The 24391-nt window shown below is 37.1% G+C and overlaps 1 protein-coding gene across 3 annotated transcripts in view; it reads right to left on the reverse strand.

The window, feature by feature from the left end:
* Positions 1 to 24391, reverse strand: part of DESI2 (desumoylating isopeptidase 2) — a 60459-nt gene that overhangs the window by 18833 nt on the left and 17235 nt on the right. For 2 of the 3 annotated variants that reach the window (XR_002482386.1, XM_008065363.1), the window contains exons 2-4: positions 14608 to 14680; positions 11291 to 11384; positions 9065 to 9206 (exon numbers count right to left, since the gene is read on the reverse strand). Coding sequence is in view for 2 of the 3 variants with exons in the window: in XM_008065363.1 (XP_008063554.1) it covers positions 9065 to 9206; positions 11291 to 11384; positions 14608 to 14680 (309 nt within the window). In the remaining variant the exon portion in view is untranslated. The remainder of the gene's footprint in view (positions 1 to 9064; positions 9207 to 11290; positions 11385 to 14607; positions 14681 to 24391) is intronic. The other variant, XM_021716182.1, reaches the window with a different exon arrangement.

Here is a 24391-nt window from a genome sequence, read left to right on the forward strand (position 1 = left end):
GTTGCCCAGGCAGGTCTTGAACCCGTGGGCTCAGGCAATCTACTCACCTCAGCCTCCCAAGGCGCGGGATTACAGGTTGAGCCACCAAGCCCAGCTTATTTTTATTTTTTTAAATAACAGAGACGAGGTCTTCCTATGTTGTCTAGGCTGGTCTCAAACTCCTGGGCTGGGAAAACAGTGCTGGGATAACAGACATGAGCCACTGTGCCTGGCTTCTTCTCACATTTTATTGTTTCTTTGAGACACAAGGTCTTGCTCTGTCACCGAGGCTAGAGTGCAGTGCCATAATCGCGGCTCACTGCAACCTCAATCAATCCTCCTGCCTCAGCCTCCCAAGTAGCTAGGACTACAGGCATGGACTACCCTGCCGGGCTAATTTTAAAAAAATTTTTGTAGAGACAAAAATCTTGCAATGTTGCCTAGGCATATTTTAATGTTATAAGCAACAAAAAGCCAACAGGTTGCTCCTTTTACACTTTACTTGATAATTTCCTTAGCTAAATATCCAAGCTTATTGCTTATAAAATCTATTTTTCATGTAACTGCATGACACGACTCAGTTAAGCTTTCTGCCAGTATATAACAAGGATCCCTTTTGTCCAGTTTCCAGGAACATGTTCCTCATTCCTTCTGAGGCCTGACCAGCAGCACCTTTAATATTTGTCCAAGGTAATAAGGCTACTTCTATCAAATACTTCACAATTTCTCCAGCTGAATCACCTAATTCCAAAGCCACTTCCATATTTTTAGGTGTTGTTACAGAAACACCCTGCTCCCAGGTACCAATATCTGTACTGGTTCCCTATGGCTGCTGTAACAAATTATCAAAAAATCGGTGGCTTAAAACACCACAAATTTATTCTCTTACAATTCTAGAGACCAAAGAAGGGTAGAGGGGAGTGAAATAGAAGCTAGACTTCGGAGAATATACTTTTTTTTTCAGATATGACTTTGGAACTATGGAAAGATTTCATGTAAGTATACAACAAAACTTAAACAAAAAAGCAATCTCTTAAAAGGAAAAAGGAAACTAACCATGTACTTAGTTGGTGGCATAATCCCACAGAAAGAAATGCCAATTAACTGTAAAACACATGAAGCTGACTGTATCTATTAAACCACACTATAAAGACAGAAAAGACAACAAAACAGTCAATTTCCAGTACTCATTGTTGGTGGCAGTTGTATTATTCTGAAGTTGATTTAAAGTATAGAGGGGTAAAACAAATGAGCAATTATGTTGTTACTACTAAGAATTGGAGTTTTGATGTGGGATAGCCTGAATTTGTAGTAAGAAACTTCACTATGAACCTGTAAAACAGTACTATTTCCGTCTACTGGGGGAAAAAAATCTAAAAATAATCTCCAATTTAGTAGCAATAAGCAACCCTAATGCCCAGATTAAAGTTTCTAAATATTTCCTATTAGAAGGAAACAGTTCTGGGATAGGAAAATACAACTGAGCCCAGAATATCTTGTCCCACCAGACAACAAAAAGGCTATCAAAGATTATTAGAGACATATCAAAAGACTCAGAGGCCAACCTGTAGAGGCAAGAACAGCAACTACACTCATCTGAAACATAGAACACATTTTTAAATGTGGGGAGGGAGATTCATGAGACTAAATTTTCAAAAAAGAAAAAAATTGGTTACCTTTGGAGAATACTAGGGCACTGCATTGGGGGTCTCCAAGACCACCTCCAGGTTTGATGATTTGCTAAGAGGACTCACAGGACTTGACATATGGTTGCATTTTGCAGGTATGCTTTATCACAATAAAAGGATATAGAACAAAATCAGCAGGGAAAAAAGTGCATGGTGTAAAGTTCAGAGAAAACTAGGTTTCTGAAAAATCAGTTGGGGCTTTGTTTCAGAGAGACTACCTGAAGGCATTCAGTCAGTTCCATGTTTGTCCCCAACACCAGGTTATCAGCATCATGAGTATGGATGACATCTGTAGGTGTTCTATGTGGGAAGTACAGGAGCTGAGGCCATCCCCCACTGCCTAATAGCACTGTCAGGTATGAACATGGGCTCAGCAGCCTGTTTGAATTCAAATTGTTCCCAGCAGATTAAAAGGCAACATGGGAAGTTTTTCTTTAGGAAGAGAGGGAAGGAAGTATTGAAAAACAAAGGTCATCAGTCTGCCCTCCTTGAGTCTACTCCCAGGTGTCAGGATTTGGGTTTTTAAAAAAAATTGTTATTATTGTTGTCAGCAAGTCCCACCTAGCAATCAGAGCTTCATATTTTAAAGATCATCTCCTACTCTTATCCAGGCCTTTCATCTGGAAGGGATGTATGACAGAGGGACAAAGGAATTTTCACAGGAAAATATTTTTATATAATGTAACCAGAAAGACATAGCATCTCAGAAACTGATCAGAATTAAATCCTGAATTTTTAGAGTATTTCAAAATGGGCTTATAAAGCCACTCACCCCTTTCATCCTGATCATTCATCTAGTGATTGGCCTATAATAGATCATTCTGTTTCTGGGAACAACTGCTTTAGTAATAAAACTGCCTTACTGAGGTGTGTGCACCAGTTGAAAGGTGGTGAAGTATAGGCAGGTATCAGCCTGCTGCTGCAATCTGCAACTGATCCAGAACGTCCTAACTCAATTGCAGTGAAACATCCCTGAGAGAGGTGGAGAGTAAGCACAGGGGTCACAGTCCTGGTGATGTGCTTCCCCAACATGTAGCTTTTATAATCCCACATTGGGAAGGTAATCAGTCCCTGTATCAGAAATAAAGAACTTAGCCAGGCACAGTGGTTCAGGTCTATAATCCCAACACTCTGAGAAGCTGAGGTGGCAGGACTGATTTGAGGCCAGGAGTTCAAGACTGTCCTGGCCAACATAGCAAGATCCCGGTCCCTCTTAACAAAAAAGAAAGAGAATTCAGATGGTCCAGTCAACATCCATGTTTTTACAGTTTAAAGTCCACAGAGAAAAAAAATTAAAAAAAAAAAAACACCAAAACAACAACAAAATAAAAATAAAGCCCATAGAGGGGTATCCTAAATCTGCAATGATCCCCAGGAAGAAGTCTTGTTCCCTGAGCCTTTATCTGCTTTCAATTTAACTCACCTTGTGTTAAGGCTGAAATAGTATATAACAGACTATGTCAGATTTTATCTTAAGAGTCAAGCCCAAGTAATTAGAATCTGAATTCAGGATTCCAAAAAATGGTAGGGGCTTTTCTTTGGCAGCAATAAAGCTGTGATGCTGAAGAGTCAGACAGCCATGTTTCCAAGGCCAAGTGAAAAACAAGGTTTTCATAAGTCCTTTCTAAGACCCATCCCCAAAAATATATATATCAGGCTGGATAATCACAAGCCTCTAAGGGTCAGACAGTTGATTTTATAAGAGCTTACTTGTAATTAAATCTGCTTTAAAATCTTTTAAAAGCTTATTTCCATTTGAAGATTGCCTTTCTTTTCATTCTGTCTCTCCTTTTTCCAAGGACTTTGGTGGGCAAATATCATAGTAAATATCATCAGTTATGAGACTTACTTTGCTTTCAACACTCAGAAGATTTAAATTTCCAGCATTGTATGGCAGCAAAAAAGCAAGGAAGTTGTGTTCCACTAATGCTTTTTCTTTGCAGCATTGCCTGATTGAAATGATCCCTCTAGAATTTGTGAAATTATAAGCATAAAGCCTTTTACATTTTTAATCCTATATCCATAGATATAATAACTGCAAAATACAAGGCAATTAAAAAGTCCCCCACCTTTGTCCTCATTGCAGATATATTCAAACCCCTTGCAATAAATGCAGCAAAAGGTTTAACAGTACAGCTGCCTGGGATATTCCAGCTGAAACAGAAGTGGGGAGTGTCTCGGCAGCAGCTAGGCTCAAGAAAGACTGGAGAATACTCCTTGCCCTTTTAAAAACTTTGCTCCAGCCTTGGGAACTGATTCACTTTTTTTCCTATTTATGAGAAAAGAGTAACAAGTGTTTAATGCTTTTGGCTCAATCAAAGCTCATCTTTGGGAATTCTGGAGCCTTTTTTCTTCTCACCTGGAGGAGAGAACAAAAACCAAAGGTATCACTTGGGCTGCTCTTCTTTTTGCCTCCTCGCTTTAGCCAGCCCAGCCAAAAGTAACCAGGGATCTGGCAAGTCAGTTTTCCCAGAGTTGTATCTACTGTTTTCAAATTCTACAGGTCACCTTTACCTGTCACAACTGACATCAGCTCAGCTGCTATTTCATATCATGGATGACCCCAAAGCCACCCGGGGGCCAAAGGTTCGCCATACCCCACACCCCTCATCCTTTCTTTTCTCAAATAGGCCTTGTGTCATTTTTCTGTGAGTCAAGGGTCCCCGCAACTGCGCCCAGGCTTGGTGATTTGCTAGGACGCAGGACTTAGCATATTATACTCATGGCCATGACTTACTACAACAAAAATATATTTTAAAAGATCAGCAAAGGGAAAATGTACATATGGCAAAGTCCAGAGGAAACCAGGTGCTTTAAGCGGAGTCATATTTAACACGCTTAATTCCCACAGCAATGAGTAGTGTGACATGTGTGAAATGTGTACCGGGAAAGTTCATTATAGATTTAGTACCCAAAGTTTTTGCTGGGAACTGGTCATGTAGGCACCCTCAGCCAAAATCTCGGATTCCCAGAGGGAAAGCAGGTGTTTAGCATAAACCAAATCAGTTGTGCCAACAACTTAGGCACAGAGAGCCACCCCTGTCAGTTCTAGGAATGGTGAGAAACTCCTGAAGGTCAACTTCCCAGATGCCAGCTTAGGGCCAACCTTGCAGGCAGTCCTTTCTAAGGACATGAGTCTCAAGCTTTTGATGCTAATTCTTTTCTGCACAGTAACCAACACACTTTTTGAAAACTAGTAAGTAAAGGGAAAGATTTAAGCACCTACCCTGCCTTTTCTACAGGGTAATCAGTTATATGAACTTCATTTAGATTTAGACTCAAAGTACTATTTAAAAATTATGACAATTAGAGAAATTTGAACACCATATATTTGGAAAATATTAAGAAAGTAAAGTCTTTTTTTTTAGGAGTGACAATGTATTGTGGCTATGTTAAAAATAATCTTTTACATTTTAGAGCTACGCAGTGAAATACTTATAACTGAAGTTAAATGATACCTGGGATTTGTTTCAAAATAATCTGTGGATGGGGTGGCATCTGAGTGGTTGTTTACACATGAAATAAGATTAATCATGAATTGATTATTTCTGAATCTAAGTGATAGGTATATAGGGACTCACTATACTATTTTCTCTACTTTTATGTTTTAAATTTTCCCACCGAAAATACTGATTTTTGTGTGTGTGTGTGTTGGAGTCTCACTCTGTCACCCAGACTGGAGTGCAGTGGCCGCTCCCGGTCACTGCAGGCTCGACCTCCTGGGCTCTGGCGATCCCTCCGCCTCAGCCTTCCAAGTAGCTGGAACTACATGTGCGCACTACCATGCCCAACTCATTTTGATTTACTGTAGAGATGAGGTCTCGCCAAGTTGCCCAGGCGGGTCTCAAACCTGCGGGCTCAGGCAATCCACTCACCTCAGCCTCCCAAAGGCACAGGATTACAGGCTGAGCCACTGAGCCCAGCTGAAAATACTGATTTTTAAAAAGGCATTTTTTAGACTAGGCCAGTGGCATTTAGTAATGGCAATGCTGTTTTTTGTTTGTTTTCTGCTAGCGGCTGGTTTAAAATTGGGCATTTGACCCAATTCTGATGAAATACAGCCTGCTTTTGGAAGGGGAGAAGGAGGGATGGTTCCTGAAAAAAGTTTCACTGTCTCTAAGAGAGAACCAAAGAGAGAGATTTTCTGTCTTTCTCTGGATGTTGTACTAAAATTGTTGCAGTGTCTGAAAACTATAAAGGGAACTAGCCTGAGGGCAGAGCTAACATCCCAAAGATGGCAGCTTGGAGAAATGAAAAGACCTTAGATCCCTGATAACATAGTTGAGACACTGACTATATTGATAAGGAGGTTGCCTCATTCTGGATTTCTTGTTTTGTGAAATAATGTTTCCTCGTTATTCAAACCAATTTGAGTAAGATTCAAATGGAACTAATTTGTAGAGTAGAGGCTGGCAACTAATTTGTAGAGTAGAGGCTGTTTTTCTCTTAAGAGCCAAACAGTAAATATTTTGGGTTTTATAGACCATACGGTCTTTGCCACAACTACTAAACTCTGTCATTGCAGCCTGAAAACAGTCTCTTAAGAAAATAAACAAATGAGCATGGGTGTATTCCAATAAAACTTTTTGAATACTGAAATTTGAACTTTACATAGTTTATACATGCCATTATATATCCCTCTTTTGAATTTTTTCCAAACCTTAAAAAAATGTAAAAACGATCTTAGCTTCCAGGCTGTACAAAAACAGGTGGCAGGCTGGTGTTGGTTTAAAGGCCAGGCTAGTAGTTTGGTAATCCCCACTGTAGAGGAAGCATCTGAATTGATAACACTATGTTAAATTCTGATAATTCTTAGAATTTTTAGAACAATGTTGCAAAAGAGTATGTATAGCAACAACCAATTATAATTACCAACGATTTTGTCTACCTGCAACTGGTAGTACGACACACATCTCCAAACTATGTTGTCAAAGATATAAAAGCATAGTTTTACTAAATTTCTTTCAAGTGCCTAACATTAATTTGCTTGCTTCCATATATGAGATTTACCAAAACAGCTTCTTACATCCCTTACTATCCAGCACTGTCACTAACAAGCTGGGTAGCCTTGGCTAAGTCACTTAACTTCTTTAACAATTGTTTCTTTTTTCGTTTTTGAGTTGGAGTCTCGCTTTGTCGCCCAGACTGGAGTGCAGTGGCATGTTCCCAGCCACCGCAGCCTTGCCCTCTGGCGAACCTTCCGCCTCAGCTTTCCAAGTAGCCAGAACTATAGGCGTGTGCTACCACGCCAGGCTAATTTTTGATTTATTGTAGAGATGAGGTCTCGCCAAGTTGCCCAGGTAGGTCTTGAACCTGCAGGCTCAGGCAATCCACTCGCCTTGGCCTCCCAAAGCGCTGGGATTATAGGCTGAGCCACCGAGAATAATTGTTTCTTTAACTATGCAGTATCCATATGGGTATAAGCATGAAAATTATAGCTAAAAAGATGGCTCCAGTGACATTTAGAATTGTTCTTTAGGCTCCCAACTGTAATACGGTTTCAGGGTTAGGCCAGGGCAAAGGTAGTGGTATGGATGTTCAATAAAGTTATTAATTTATTTGGGAGAAATAATAATTAGAACCAGAGGAAGTAATGATAAAGTATAGCAAGTACTGGACCAAGAAGTCAGGGTCTAATCTGAATTCCCCATAATAATCCTTGGTAAGTAGGCCACGCCTATAATCCCAGCGCTTTGGAGGCCATGGTGCCTGAGGACTGCCTGAAGCCAGGAATTTGAGACCAGACTGGACAACATAGCAACACCCAGTCTCTACAAAACAAAAACACAAACAAAAATAACAACAACAAAAAAACTAACTCGTTGTGGTGGTGCACACCTGTAGTCTCAGCTACTCAGAAGGCCGAGGCAGAAGGATCACTTGAGCCCAGGAGTTTGAGGCTGCAATGAGCTATGATCTCACCATTGCACTGTAGCCTGCGTGACAGAGCGAGACCCAGTCTCTAAAAAATAAACAAACAATCCTTGGTAAGGCATTTTCCCAATCAAGGCCTGTTTTGCTGTCTGTAAAACAAGGAGACTGTATTAGGATGCTGTCTATATCTCTACTAATTTCGGTTCCTCAGCCTGTAATCCCACACCTTTGGGAGGCTGAGGTGAGTGGATTGCCTGAGCCCGCGGGTTCGAGACCCACCTGGGCAACTTGGCGAGACCACATCTCTACAATAAATAAAAAATTAGCCGGGCGTGGTAGCGCGCGCCTGTAGTTCCAGCTCCTTGGAAAGCTGACGCGGAAGGATCGCCGGAGCCCAGCAGGTCGAGGCTGCGGTGGCCGGGAGCGGCCACTGCACTCCAGTCTGGGTGACAGAGTGAGACTCCAACTCAAAAAAAAAAAAAAAAAAAAAAATCTATGGATCTTTGAATGCATTCCCTACAAATGTAATGTCTGAGGTCAAGAAAGCTCAAAATCACCTTGCCCCTTCCCTGAAAATCCACTAGGTCACTTCTATGGTATTGATTCGTCCACTAGACTGATGTTGCTTCCCAAACTTTTATGTTCATATGAATCACCTGGGGATCTTATTAAAATGAAGATTCTGATCCTAGTACATCTCTGGTGGGGCAGGGACAATCTTTGTCTCTCAAATTCCTAGGAGATGCTAATGCTGCTGGTCCATGAAATACACTTTGAGTAGCATGGTAACAGACCATGAGGGAAGGGAAAAGGCCAGGGAGCGAAACATTTCTGGTCACAGGAGGTCTCTGAAATAGGAACTCATTTTCTCTTTTATACCTTTCACAATTTTTATGGTACCTTGATGCTGCCACTACAACCATCTACTAAGGGTCAGAATACTAGGGAGCTATTTCAAGTGCTGTTTAATTCTCTAGACCTTATTTTATAATCTTTTTCATTTCTTCCTTCCATTTTCTTTTTATGATTATTTAATTTTGATCTAGTTTTGATCTTCTGCTTGGGATTCAATAATTAAGAAGGCAAATAAATGCCTGTGTGATATGTTAGCAGAATAAAATTGAGATGGAAGAGAAGAATTATTTACTAAGAAGAGCCAGAAAAAAAATTCAGGTTGGCACATAAAAGTTAGCAAAGAGAAATCTTAGTGGCTAAGAAGCAGAAGTCTCTAGGCACTTAATTTTTTTAAGTGAAAGCTTTCGGTTAGAATAAAATAAACCAGGATAATAGAGACAATTATTTGCACTCACTCTCTACCCATTGCAAAGTAAGGAATGGAATTACCATTTAAAACTGTGATGATTCTGAAGTTACCAACTCTGGAAAGGTCATTCATACAATATCGTATTTTACACAAAACAAAAAAATTAGAAAAAATGAAACAAGATAGAATATAATAGGATAATAAGTATAGTAGTATATTTTATTTGTTTGATAAACTTTTAGGATAAAACTTAATTTACCTCTGATAAAGCTGAAGAAAAGTGATTGCAGTTTTTATGCATCAAATGATAAGCATTGCCTTTGTATTCTTTTCCCAGTTCTTCTACAATTTTTTCTATATCATCTTCTAGGAAGTCAGTGCTCCCTAAAACAACAGCTTCTCTTGAAGAACAAAAAGGAAAAAGAAAAAGAAAAAAATGAGAACATAGCTGTGTAAATTTCAAATATTTATAAAAAGCATGTGAATATACATGCTTATTTCCAGGAATACTGAGATCAATTTAACAAGCAGGGTTAACATAATAAGATGAAACACAAAATGATGCTTTAAAAATCTCAATTATTTTATTTTTAAATTCTCTGCAATAAACTCCTAAGCACACTGCTTATGAATAATATAAAAGCACGTACGTTGTTTTCTTTATGAAACAATGTGTCATTATATAAAAAAGTAACATTATAGTTATTTTTGCACTATTGTACAGCTATATTATTAGAGAACAGATCTGTGCTACAAATATTCCTGCCTAATTACAACTGCCATTAAAAAACTGGCCATAATTTCACTTACAAACAAACTTTTAAGTTATTTGCCGCCGGGCAGCAGTAAGATGTACTGTCAAACTTTAATAAACATTTTTTAAAAGCATGATCTAAAAAATCCCTCAAGACAAAAACAAACAAAAAACAACCCCAAAACTATTATGTTGGAAATGTCACAAACATTAATCTACAGAAAGTGGAATTTTAGTCAGATACAGATTAGGCATCTAAGAGAGTACTTAGAAATCCTTTTCTCAAATAGTCTTGCCAAAAGAGAGCCCTAAGGAGTGGATTCAGGTGGCATTATAGCACTCCTGTGTGTAAATGTTTCAATTCAGTGATAGGCCGAGAGAACCATGACTTTTGTAGTGTTAAAAAAGTGTAGCTCTAACCTCATTTCACTACCCATTTTTTTTTTTTTTTTAAAGTCAGAGTCTCACTCTGTTGCCCAGGCTGGAGTTCAGTGGTACACTCACGGCCACCCAATCGTCCACCTGCTGGGTCAGGTGATCCTTCCATCTCAGTCTTTCAAGTACCCGGAACTACAGGCACATGCTACCACACCTGGCTAATTTTTTTTTTTTTTGGATATGCTGCAGAGATGAACTCTTACCACGTTGCCCAGGTTGGTCCTGAACCCAGTGCTCAGACAATCCTCTTGCTTCTGCCTCCCAAAGTGCTGGGATTACAGGCTTGAGACATGTCCGGACTCACTATCCATTTTTTACTTGGCAAGTTATCAATTATAGGCCCAGAAGTTTCTTCGATGCTCCTTGAAACTAAGATTGAGGGTAGGCATGGTGGCCCACACCTGTAATCTCAGTACTTTTGGAGGTTAGAGGATTGCCAAAGCCCGCAGGTTCAAGACCAGCCTGGGCAACCTGGCAAAACCTCATCTCTACAAATTAAAAAAAAAAAAAAAAAAAATCAGCTGGGCGTGGCGGTGCATGCCTGTAGTTCCAGCTACTTGAAAGGCTGAGGTGGAAGGATCACTTGAGCACAGCAGGTAAGGTTGCAGCCATGAGCGTGCCACTACACTCCAGCCTTGGCAAAAGACTCCGACACATACACAATAAAGGAAACTAAGATTCTAAATGTCATTTTAAATACAAATTTTAATTAAGCAATGAACATTTGATTACAAACATCGAATTTCTACTGCTTTTTACTGCTGATAAGACTCCAGAGAATAGTTATAGCTATACATTTATGTTTATCACTGCATGTAATACATGTACCTTAACAAAAGTTTCAGGTTAATCAACTGTTTAGTTATTTCATAAGCAGTGTCTTTTTCGGGACAAAGAGAGTTTTAGTAGTGCTAGGCAGACCACAATAAAACTTTCCTTTCCTCCTCTTTTCAAACAGGATACTGGGAGGAAGAAATCATTGGATAGAAAAGATATTTTAAGGCAAACCTTAATTACACAAAGGTAAAAACATTTAAAAAGTAGACAGGATAACTTATATGGGTCCTGAATAAAAGCAATGGAAAGCTATTTCAGACATATTATTTGGCTAATTCCCACCTTTACCCAACAACTTAAATACATTTAATTTTAAAATAAAGTATCAGTAACTAAAATAAAGTTAAAGAAACATTTTAAACTTCTTAGGTTTTAATCTACAGAATGAATTCTGTATGTCTGAAAACAATCCTTGGCATCTAAGACAGTATAATAAAAATTATCCTCCCTACTTACTTAAATTTAAATGTTTCTCCTAGTTCAGAAGCATTTCCTGGGGAAATTTCAAATATTCCAGAAAACGGATAAGGATGGCCACCATAAGCAAATTCTGAAAAGAGAAAACTCATGATTTTTAGTATTTATCACATAATATTGAACCAGAATGCTAAATTAGCTTTAGTAAATGATTAGGCTAATAACAATACAATCTAAATATTTTTCAGTTTATAAGTTCTGTCACAAAAATATCATTTAGCTATTACTAGTATAGGACAGTTTTCACAAAAGACCTGAAAAGTTGTATAACAAAAGACACTCAAAGGTCATCTTGACTGCTGTATTTACTTTGTTTATATTGGCAAAAGGAGAGTGACTAATACTCAAAGGTGACAGCTCTGTCCACGTATCTATCATGCCAAACTAAGCAGATGGTCAATTCAATGTTCAGTGTTTTGTCACTTTCTAAATGAGTTTCAAGTCAGTGACAAAAAGAGATTTAAAAATTTTTTGTAAAAGTTATCTAATTTCAAACTCAAACCTTACTGGAGAAACTAACTGTCTAGTAACTGAGTTTTCGTGGTTTCTGGGATAAAGACATTTGATTTATCTTTGAATAAGGGTGAAGCATTACCAAACCCCAAACACTATTCAATTTCTTCATTCAAGAAAAAAATAACCTGCCAAATCAGCACATATACCCACTCATTCGCCCCCTCTCCCACTCTCCATAGTAAATCTTATGTGGGAAGAAACCATTTGTACTTTGGTGACATCACATACAAACTCTCATCCAGAACAAAAATAAAGAATGGCTTCAAATAAAAATTTGTGTTTACAATTCTGATATCTCACTTGGATATTTAAATGGCTAAGTCTTGGTGGGCATATTTTAAAATTTTCAAATGTTTAAATTCATCTTAAAACTTAAAAAATTTAAAATATAATCTTGAAAGGTCTTAGAACAAAGCATGGGACAGAATAGGCAGACAGTAAGTTTACTTTTAATTCAGACCTCTCAGAAAAAAGCAACAAAGTAGTTGAGAGATAAAGTTTATCATTCAATTAAAAAATATAATTTAGAAAATTTTTTAATGACAGAATTTTACAAAATATTGGAGAAGATCAAGTTGGACAGACTAAGTTTATATTTGGATTCTTAACTTTTTCAATTATAGTAAGAAAAATCACAGACCCACTAATTCTTTTATTCAAGAAGTAAACATTCACTTTTAGAACATATTTGATTCTAGCTTTGCTAAATTTACATGGATATATTTTGAATCATGTTTCTAATTATTACTAAATCATTTTATGAAAGGCAACAACGATTAGGCAGATGACAGAGCAATGGACTAGCATATAAAACCATATGGGCTCAATCCTAGTTGTTAATTGTTAGCATCATGAATTTCAGCAGGTTTGGGCCTTGGTTTCTTCACCTGAAAAATGGACAAAATGCCACATGCTCTTATCTACCTCAAGGCATGGTCATATGGTTCAAAACTTGATGGCCCTTTAAAATCTGTAATACATCATACAAATTAAAGAAACATACACACAACTTTGGAAAAAGTCAAATCAACCAAAAGAGCAACACCACAGACTACGATCCTACCCACAGCAATACTCCAATCATGAAACTTTCAGCAAGAGCCCCTCACTGTTTCTTGGGATTATTTGGTAGATGCAGACTTTCAAGTAAAATGGAACTTAAACGGCAGATCTTTTTTTTTTTTTAAATCAATATTTTTTATTATGATATTGTGGGGTACAGTTAAGGGTTAGGTATACAAATATGCTTCGTTCAGGTACCCTTGTTGATAAGAGGTCTCCCCATCCCCAGACAGATATTTATTACCGTTAATCCCATCTCCCTTCCCCTCCCCACAATGGCAGATCTTTATAGCCCACATTTGCCTTGTTAAACTGTACCTGGAAGCAGGTAACAAGAAATATAAAAAAGGTGGTAGATAAATACCACGCTAACACATTTAAGTAAATGGGTCTTTTCATTATATTAGCTAAATTTGGTGTGTCATCTTTAGGGATAACCCTGCATAAACTGCAATAATATATTCTAAGAGGTCACAAAGAAGCTGAAGCAAAGGCAATTCTGCTGTAGGGTGAGTTTTAGATTTTTTTTTTTTTTGAGTCATAGTCTCACTCTGTCACCCAGGCTGGAACGCAGCAGCCTACTCATGGCCACTGCAGCCTTGATCTGCTGAGCTCAGGCGATCCACCTCAGCCTTCCAGATAGCTAGAACCACAGGTGGGCGTCACCACACCTGGCTACTTTTTTTGATTATAGAGATGAGGTTTTGCTCAGGATAGTCTTGAACCCTTGGGTTCAGCCAAATCTTTTGCCTCTGCCTACCAAAGTGCTGGGATTTAGGATGAGTTTATATAAAAACACACGGGCTCAAGTCCTAGTTCTGTTAATTGTTAGCATTATTAATTGCAGCAGGTTTGGGCCTCAGTTTCTTCACCTGAAAAACGGACAAAATACCACATGCTCTTATCTACCTCAAGGCATGATCATGTGGTTCAAAACGTAATGGCCCTTTAAAATCTGTAACACATCATACAAAATGATACATTATCACAAGCCTGATGAAATTGGCAATGTGATCTGTCTTACTAGTTACAACTTGATCAGGAGTAGGTTTTCTTGCATCAAGAGTAGGAATTAGAACAAAGGAAAAAAGACCTTGAAAACACAACTGCTTGGTTTGAGTGGCTCCTGACATGTTTATCATATTAAAGGTAACAAAAATGGACTGAGTTAATGACAAAGGCCATCATCAGATGCAATCAATGGCAGAATTTGTTCAGCAATGTTTTTAAACTTTATAAGTATATACTTATAGGTCTATAAAAGCAAATTTATTACTGAAATTCCCTCAGGAAATTGGTATTTTAAGTCTGACACTCTCTAGTACCAACCTGTTTCCATCCAAAATGGTTGTTTTTACCCTGCTGTTTTTCAAAGTGCAAAGTTTCTTTGGAACTCCAATATCTATCAGAGCAAACAAACTGTCATGGTATAACAATCTCAAAAGGAAAGTATTTTTTAAGACACAGTACTTAGAACAAAAGATAACAAAGTGAATGTATACTCTTGCATTTTGAGTACTTTCTCCCCAAGTACATTCTATGTTGGGTATTTTTCCAAAACACAGTAAAAACAAATGGGGGAGATTTTCTTCTACTTTCTGTAATAACATATGGAAATGGTTAAAAAAAAAAAAAAAAAGAAGAGCTATAGCTATGATTTTGCAACTTCTTTAAAGTACAAAGGCTTCAAAAAGTATATTTAGACTGTATATACATACCTCTGCCATACACTTCAATTCCTGAATGAAAAACTCCAATTCCAATGGACGAGGTGTATTCGTTCATCCAGTACTAAGAAAAAAAAAAAAGATTCAGAATACCTGTTCATTTACAATTCAGCTCCACATTACAGAAGTGACTAGTCCCCAATTCTTGCACTGGATATATAGGTTTTTCTAATCCCATTTCTTGATATTTTTCCTTATCACTCTGAAACTCCCAAGATAATAATCCATTTGGTCTCATCCCTGTACCTCTGCTTGCACCACATCCCATTTGGAATCCTCTTCGGGGTCACAAAGAATGTCTCAATTTGAGTATAACCGTATTATCTAAGCCTTAAAGTATAAGCAATATGATCAAAAGCCTGGTCAGTTAGGGAAAACAACTTCATATAAAAGCTTTCCTGTCAGTGACTTAAAACACACACACACACACACATACACACAATCTGCTTTCATATCTATTTTTCTTTTATCCTAAGCTTTTCCTTTCATTCTCCGGTGAGCTCCCTGAAAGCAGGGATATTTTATTCCTGGATATTTTATTTAATTTTACCATCTAGCTACCCAAATATGCATTAAAACAATATGGTTGTTGAGGAACAGATCCTTGTATTTGTAAGAATTTGGTAGACTAGGTATAGTTTATGGTAATTTCAGTGCCTTGAGAAGTTGAAGTGGGAGGATCACTTGAAGCCAAGAGTTGGGACCACGCTAGGCAACATAGTGAGACACTGTGGTTACAAAAAAAAAAAAATTTTTCAGCCAAGTATGGTTATGCACACCTATGGTCTCAGTTACTTGGGAGGCTGAGGTAGGTAACAGAGCGACTCAGCTTGAAAAAAAAAAAAGAATTTCTGGGGTATGATAAAGGTGGTATTTAAAATTAACAACAAAGTATGAATTATTAAAAATGTGTTAACGAAATAGGTTATTTTTATATAAATTTCACATATGTAAAAATCCTAGTGTCTAAAATAGATTACAAATTAGTATGAAAATATTAAGTATCCTTCTCTATCCGAATCTTTTGAGTTCCTAATTTTGGACAGTCAGAATCTAGATGTCAAACTAGGAAAGCAAGGGATGCTTTTTCATCTGAATCAGTTGATTTTGAAAGGAGACAAGGCAGATTGCATAGAGCAAGGGTTTGTCAAAACATTTACCCAAATCTATTTAATCCCAGAGTTTGGGCAGTAAAAGTCCAGACAGTGAGTATACTTATAAATCAAAGCTCCGTTGAAGAAAAATAACCCAACAGACATGTGAACAAACATAGAATAAATTTCTGGCCAACAAACCTGAACTAACAATCTCACTAGTAAACAAAAATATTAATTAAAACGATGAGCTTTCTTTTTTAATCCATTGGATTGGCAAATATTAAAAATATTGCTAATCGTTGGTGTTGACAAGGATGTGAGGAAGACACTGCAACAAGTGCAAATCAATGATAATAGTTAATCATTTCATTTCCTGGAATCTATTCTACAGAAGTACTTGTGCACATGCAAAGATATGTTTCAAGATATTAACTGTAGTCATCTGTAATACTGAGAAATTGAAAACAGTCTAAACAGTAGTAAAAACAAGGTTAAATAAATTGTGGTACATTTATATTATATACTATCAAACAATTAGAACAAAGAATGAGGTAACTCATATATATGGACATAAAAAACACACACGAAATGAAAAGACCAAGTCATAATACATTATCTATAACGATCAAATTTTGTAAAATAAATAAATAAATAAGCCCTGCATATATGTTGAGTAGGGAAAGATAAAACCAACAGCAAGTGCAACAAAAGAAAGGTTTGAAGCATACAGATCAGACTGTTAACAATTTGGGAGAGAGGAGTACATATGGCTGGGATGGGAGTGAAGGAGCATAAAGTGATACTTTCAGTGTTAACTCCATATATTTCAGGATTATTTGTTTTTCTAAATATAATACAATTTAAATTGTATTACAAATACAATTATTTACAATTTAAAACATCACTTTAAAGTAAAATACCACACCACATACTTAGTTCAATAGGTTTTCATTTACTTGAACCCTTGCACTATGGTAACAGAATAGGTTGCATATATAAAAAAATATACCATAAGCAAAAGTTATTAACTACAGCATTGTTTGTGTTAGCAAAATACTGGTAACAACAGTGTGTATCAGTTGGGAGCCTGTAATCTCAGCACTTTGGGAGGTGGAGGCGAGAGGATTGCCCAAGGGTTTGAGACCAGTTTGGACAGCTTGGCAAGAACTCGTCTCTACAATAAATCAAAAAATTAGCCGGGCATGGTGGCACACGCCTGTGGTTCCAGCTACTTGGAAGGCTGAGGTGGAAGGATCACTTGAGCCCAGCAGGTAGAGGCTGCGGTGGCCACGTGCATGACACCGTACTCCAGCCTGGGCAACAGAGTGAGACTCCAACTCAAAAACAAAACAAAACAAAAGAGCAAATCAAACCCCAAAAAACAGTATGCATCTAGTAAGTTGAATAAATTATGATATGTCTGTATAATGGAATACTATGCAGTCATAAAAAGAGGGTGATGCTCTTCAGGACTTATTTGTTAGGGGAACAAAAGCAATTTGGAAAGTAATATAAACATAGTATCTGACAAAGACTTTGCTTGACCAAACTTTACACCTTCTTCTAGACCCATCTGAACACTTCCTTGCAAAATCTAGTTTTAGCAAAGAACCTTGCTAAGTCAGGTCAGCAAGAACTGAACTCATCACTCTCCTAATCTGATAAGGTTCCTTATCCTCCATCATCAGATAATGTCTGATCACCCTAGCATCTCTTCACTAAGACACTGTAGGTCGGTTTTGCCAGAATCCCCCTTACCGCTGATATTTCCTAAGTCATTTTCCATCCTTGATCCTTGGCTACAAATTCCCATTTGTCTATGCTGTGTTTGCAGTTGAACCCAGTCTCTCTACCCAACTGCAAAATCCCATTTTATGGTCACTGTACCTGTCGTGAAGGTCCTAAATAAAGTCCGCTTTAACATACTTTAATATTGAGCAATTTTTTTTGATAGTATACTATGTATATGCTTTTATATGAGAATATATCTATCTACATCTCATCTTAGAGTCAGGAAACTACTCCTAGAGGTAAAATCTGGCTCACTTCCTGTCTTTGCAAATAAAGTTTTATTGGAACATAGCCTGGCCCATTTGTTTGCAGTCTGTCTATTGCTGCTTTCAAGCTACAATGGCAGAGTTGAGTGGTGTGACAGAAACCTAAAAAATTTACTATTTGGTTCTTTATGGAAAAAGTTTGTGTAAGAACCCATTATATGCAAATATCTATTTGCTTATTTTGGCAAAAAAGAAACAGAATAAAAAAATCAGAAACTCATGAAAATGGTTGTTTATAGGGGATGGGTGAAAGGGAAAGAGATCGGAGACTTCCTGAGAATATCTTTTTATATATAGTTTTGACATTTGAACTATCAAATGTTTTACACTAGGTTAAATTTAAAAACAGAAAAAGAAGCACACCTTAAAATTGAATTAAAACAAAAATAAGTGAATCTAGTTGTGCATTAAATTGATAACATAACCACATAGAAAATAAAAAAAGAATTTAACTTATGAATATAGTGATCTGCCTATACGTATAGGCTTAATGAGATATATTCTAAGTCCAAAGTGCGGAAAAATTCTGAACTTACATTTGTTGTACATAGTGGTACTGGTGTAACTCTAAAACTACTTTTTATGTACTGTAGAACAAGTGAGTAAACATACTGATGCTGGTGGAAATCAGAGTTGTCCATGTGGTGGAGGGAGGTGTAAATATGGAAGAATGAAAGGCAAGGAAGAACCCTGTGGTGCTGGCTTTTAACTGGAGGCATCTGTAGAAATTCATGATTTTAAAAATATAATACCTAGCTTTGCCCACTGAAGTAGAAGCAATGAACATATTGTCCAGATCCTGGTTTTTCTACTAAAAGAAACAAAGATTCCTAGAGAAATGTATGATTCCATGTTGGGACAGAAAAAGTGCGAGGTAAGAACTGCTCAAAGAATGATGCAGACATGTCAAAATGATAGAGAAGCTGGCCCAAAGGGGCTTCCACTGGCCAACTTTGGGAAAACACAAACATCAAAAAGAATAACGACAATAGTGGACTACAGCATATTAAATAAAAAGATAATCTCAGAGTCCACAGTAATACTTTAAAAAAAAAGTGAAGGGAGGAAGGCTTTTCTTTACAGGAGAAAGTCAGTTAATAAAAGTAGACGTAAGGGCAAAATTAGGTAATCACCATTTTGCTGTCCCTAGTTGAGTTAGGCAAGGATCATGGAGGACAAAACCATAAGAAAGGTTGCTTGAGAATGATACTCACATGGTCTCAAAGTATCATCCTCCACCCCACATTTTCCCTAAATAACAAGGAGAAAAGGTACTTTTGTAATGAAAAAGTATAGTGAATATGACCTTATCCAACTGATCAAACTGAGAATCTTTAATAGTTGGACAAACTGATGTTACATGCCTCCACATGTGATGAAATACAAAGACTACATTTCCTTTGTTAGTTTTCCTGTCAAATATGTTAAGCAATAGCATAAACATTAAAAAAAAGATCAGGTAAAATCTGGACTGTGAGACATTCTACAAGAAAAGTAGTCTCTGGTCATTTAAAGAATATCAGTAACAGGAAAGTCAAAAGAGGCAGAGACGGGTGGCTATTCCTACAATTCTTACAACAATTAAATGCAGTGAATGAATCTTGAGAAGATGCTAGATTTTTTTTTTTAAAAAAAGGCTAGAAAGAACATTTCTGGGACAATTGAGAAAAATATAAATATAGACTATATTAGATGATATTATATCAATTAAAAACTTCTTGAGTGTGATAATCGTACTTTGGTTAGGTAGAGAATATCTTCTTAGGAAATACATACTGAAGTATTTAGAGATGATAAGCTATGTTTGTGACTTACTTTCTATGTGAATTTGTGAGTGTGTGTGAGAAAAGAGAAAAAAAGAGAGTGTAGGAGGATGTGAGAGAAAGCAAATATGGCAACATGTTAAAAACTGGTGAATCTAAGTGAAGGGTAAATAGATTGTACTCTTTTTCCAACTTTTTGGGAAAGTTTAAAAATTTCCCCCAAAAAAGCAAGGGGGGGCTAAAGAGAAACATCTAGTCCTTGCCTCCCTACAACAGAATGTCTTTCCAAGTTTCTTGCTATCTTACTTTCTCCCCCCTTTCACAGAAAAAGAGTGGAGAATACCAAAAAGTATCAGCCTAGTTTGCATAAAAACTCTACTAGTCTTTTTCCAGTTAGTGGTTTCCTTGGCAGCCAACTTCTAGGACTTAAATTGCCTTCTCCAATTGAGAAATCCCATTGTTTATACAGTTTGCAACCAGTAATTTGGTGGCAACTGCTGATTTCCTTAACAATGACACCAACAGGCTTTTGTTCCAGATGCAGGCAGTTTTATTTAAAAGTAGCCTTTTCTCTTTTTACAGAGTGAGCTTCTCTTTCAAAATATAGAATATTTTCCAAAAAGAGATATATACATAATGATTTGGCTACAATGATCAAAAAGTTTTAGACCTTAATAAATTAAACATTTTCATGTAATGTTCAATTTTACTTAATTTTAACAATCTCTCTTCACTGCCTTCTAAAAATGCTTTAAAGTGAATTTCCATAATGGGAATCCAAAGAATTTACTAAAAAATGAGAAAGGTTTTTTCATAAAGAAAAAAATTATAGACAAACGCTGACTTTTGGCCAAAGGTTAGGATGGGAATGCACTTACCAGAGTGAGGATCCTAAACTCAGAAATCTCCTATTCTCTGCCTTTTCACAAATGAAAATAATTTTTTCTATGCTTAGGGGTTCCATGCTTAGAATTCCTGTATGTTGCCTGTTTTTGACACATTTTATAAAATGAGAAAAACTTACAAACAAGAGAGAAATGTACTACCGAAAAATTTGGTTAGTACTTTGGGATTCACTATAAAGAGATCTGGCCTAAATCAAGTTTCTAAAGAATGGTTGAGGCACTACAGTGAAAATGAATACCTAATAGCACTGCAAATGACAATGTTCCCTTCACTCTTGGATGGAAAGTTGGACAACCAGGTCAAGTGTTTTTGCTCAAGGTTATAGGAAGCCCACAAGGTGTTAGGAAAAGGATTTTAAAAAATCGATTTGATGATTTCTTTTATTAAGATTTCCTCTGGCATGTTACATAGTATTCACTCTCAGAAATTTATACTCTGAAACACTTCTCAGTCACATACTTAATCTCAAAAATCACACTCTGTTTTTGGCTTTGTTGATCTTACACAGTTTGGGGGCAAAAGTAATCAAATTTGATCTAGAATACAGCTTAGAAAGTTTTCCAGTGAAAAGGTGAGGAAATAAAAGCTATCTTCGACTTTAAATGTTCGGAAGGCATAAGATGTGGCCACTTTAAGAAACCAGATAGGCGCTGGGCGCAATGGCTCAGGCCTGTAATCCCAGCACTCTGGGAAGCTGAGATGGAAGGATTGCTTGAGGCAGGAGTTCAAGATTAACCTGAGCAACAAAGAAAGACCCTGTCACTACAAAAAAGACAAAAATTAGCTAAGCACGGTAGTGTGCACCTGTAATCCCAGGTACTCAGGAGGCGGAGGCAGGAGGATCACTTGAACCTAGGAGTCTGAGGTTGTGGTGAGCTGAGATTGTGCCACTGCACTCCGGTCTGGGCAACAGAGTGAAATTCTGTCTAAAAAAAAAGAAGAAAGAAAAGAAAGAAAGAACTTTGGGAGGCCGAGATGAGCTGATTGCCTGAGGCTATGGGTTCGAGGGTTCGAGAACAGCCTGGGCAACCTGGCGAGATCTCATCTCTACAATTAAAAAAACAAAACAAAACCAAAAAATTGGCCTGGCGTGGCAGTACGCGCCTGTAATTCCGGCTGCGTGGACAGCTGAGGCGGAAGGATTGCCTGAGCCCAGCAGGTTGACGCCCGGGTGGCTGTGAACGTTCCACTGCATTCCAACCTTGGCTATGAAGTGAGACTCCAACTCAAAAAAAAAAAGAAAGAAAAGAAATCAGATAGGAAAAGTGCATCCTTCTCCAGGACAAAGAGCCCTTGAAGTTTAGGAATATCTGCAGCCCATGCTTCATGGTGAAATTTTTCAAAATCACTTGGAGGCAAAAAAAAAAAAAGAAAAAGAAAAAGAAGAAGAGACTTGGAACTTCAAATTAGAAGTCTGGCCAAGTCAGGAGAGAAAGTAAATGCTTGGGAACATTTAATGCTTAAAAATATAACAAGGTATGGCAACTAAATGCAACACATGATCCTGGACTAAATCTTGGATAGAAAGAAGACACAGAAAGAGACAGAAAAAAAAGATAAAAGCAAAATGGAAGGCGAGAGGAAGAAAGGAAGAGAGGGAAGGAAGAAGAAGAAAACTAATAAACAAGTTCAACAAGGTTATAGGGTAGTACAAGATCAACATATAAAAATCAATACAAGCAATAAACAATCCAAAAACAATGCCATTTATAGTTGTATAAAAAATAAGCTTAGGAATAAATTTAAGAAGTTCATAACTTGTATCTTAAAACTAAAACATTATTGAAAAAAATTAAATAAGACCTAAATAAATGGAAAGATTTCATGCTCATAAACTGGAAGGCTTAATATTGTTAAGATGACAATACTCTCCAAATTAACCTGAAGATTCACTGCAATTCTTATAAAAATCAGCTGCCTTATTTTGCAGAAATTGACGAACCAATCCTAAAATTCATAAGGAAACTCAAGGAACCCAGAATTGCCAAAAACAATCTTGAAACAGTTAGAGGGCTGACTTCCTGATTTTATTTTTATTTTTTTGAGTTGGAGTCTCACTCTGTCGCCCAGACTGGAGTGCAGTGGCCGCTCCCGGCCACTGCAGCAGCCTCGACCTGCTGGGCTCTGAGATCCTTCCGCCTCAGCCTTCTGAGTAGCTGGAACTACAGGCGCGCGCTACCACACCCGGCTAATTTTTTGATTTATTGTAGAGATGAGGTCTCGCCAAGTTGCCCAGGCGGGTCTCGAACCCGCGGGCTCACGCAATCCACTCACCTCAGCCTCCCAAAGGCGCAGGATTACAGGCTGAGCCACTGAGCCTGGCTAGAATAGTCTTTTCAACAAACAGAATGGTGACAACTGGACATCCACATGCAAATGAAGTTGGACTTCTACCTTACAACATAATAGAAGTTAACTCAAAATAGATCAAAGACCTAAATGCAAGAGCTTAAAAATAAAACTCTGAAGAAAACATACGCATACTTTCATGATTAGGCAATGGTATCTTAGATATGACAACAAAAGCACTAGCAACAAAATTAAAAAAAGATGAATTGAACAACAGCAAAATTTCAAACTTTAGTGCTTTGAAGGACACTATCAAGAAAGTGAAAAGGCAACTTAGACTGGGAGAAGATACTGGTAAGTCATTTACCTGATAAGGGACTTATATTTAGAACATATAAAGAACTTTTAGAACCCAAGAATAAGACAAATAACCCTTGAAACATGAGCAAAGGATCTGAACGAGCATTTCTACAATGAAGATATACAATCAAAACCATTATCTGTCACTTCACACCCATACATATGACGATTAAAAAAAACTCCACAGATGATAACAAGTGTTAGAGAGTATGTGAAGAAATTAGAGAACACTTTAGTGGGAATGTAACATGGTGCAGCTACTTTGGAAAACAGTATGCCAGTTCCTCAAAATGTTAAACCTAAAGTTACCATATGACCTAGCAATTTCATTCATAGGCATATATCCAAGAGAAATGAAATATATAGCCACAAAAAACTTGTAATTTATGTTCACAGCAGCATTACTTATGAATCTATTTAAATAAAATGCCCAGATTAGGTAAATCTATAAAGATAAAAAGTAGATTAGTGGTTTACGTATCACTGGGACATTCGGAAAGATATGGAAAGTGATTGCTAATGGGTATGAGGCTTCATTCTAGGAGGATGAAGATTTTCTAAAATTGACTGTGGTGATGATGGCTCCACAACTCTGTGAATATACTAAAATCCACTAAATCGCACATTTTAAATAGTGAATTGTATGGTATTTGAACTACATCTCCATAAAGCTGCTAATTTTTAAAAAAAGGAATAAAAGTAAAGAAACCACTAACTTGTACCAAATGGCAGAATAGTATACCATTTTATAGGTAGAAAACCTAAACAAAAACTCTTCTATATATACTCTGAGACCCCAAGGATAACTTTTACTTCAGATACAAAACATATTTTGTTCCTTTAAAAAGAAAAAAGGAATCTGGCATTATAACAAAATGTTTCCTCTGTGAGCAAAATGAGAACCAAGAAATTCATGAAAAAAGTTTCCATTTCCTTGTTTTTATTATGAGACACGGCCCAATATCAACTTTACTATGAGTGAAATATAGAAATTATGGGAGTAGGACTCTTGAAAAAAATACTAGCTACCATAAAACATTTTCTAATGACATAAAAGATGGTCCAGTTAATTTCCCAAACTCACTATTCCCAGTCAGAAACCTTTAAAAGGTTACTTCTTAAATTACAGGCTGCATTTCTAATTCCAGCCAGCTGCCTTCTAAAAACATCTGTTATTAGTCACAAAGAAAACAGGATTTAAAAAAGTAGTACATCAACAATGGCAGAAAAGAACAATTCTAAACGTGTTTTGGTCAGCCATCTCTTCATACATGAGCAGTACACATTTCTGAATAAACATTTA

This window comes from Carlito syrichta, unplaced genomic scaffold (genome assembly GCF_000164805.1).
Source record: "Carlito syrichta isolate Samal-C Ts95f unplaced genomic scaffold, Tarsius_syrichta-2.0.1 Scaffold308254, whole genome shotgun sequence".
Classification (NCBI taxonomy): domain Eukaryota; kingdom Metazoa; phylum Chordata; class Mammalia; order Primates; family Tarsiidae; genus Carlito; species Carlito syrichta.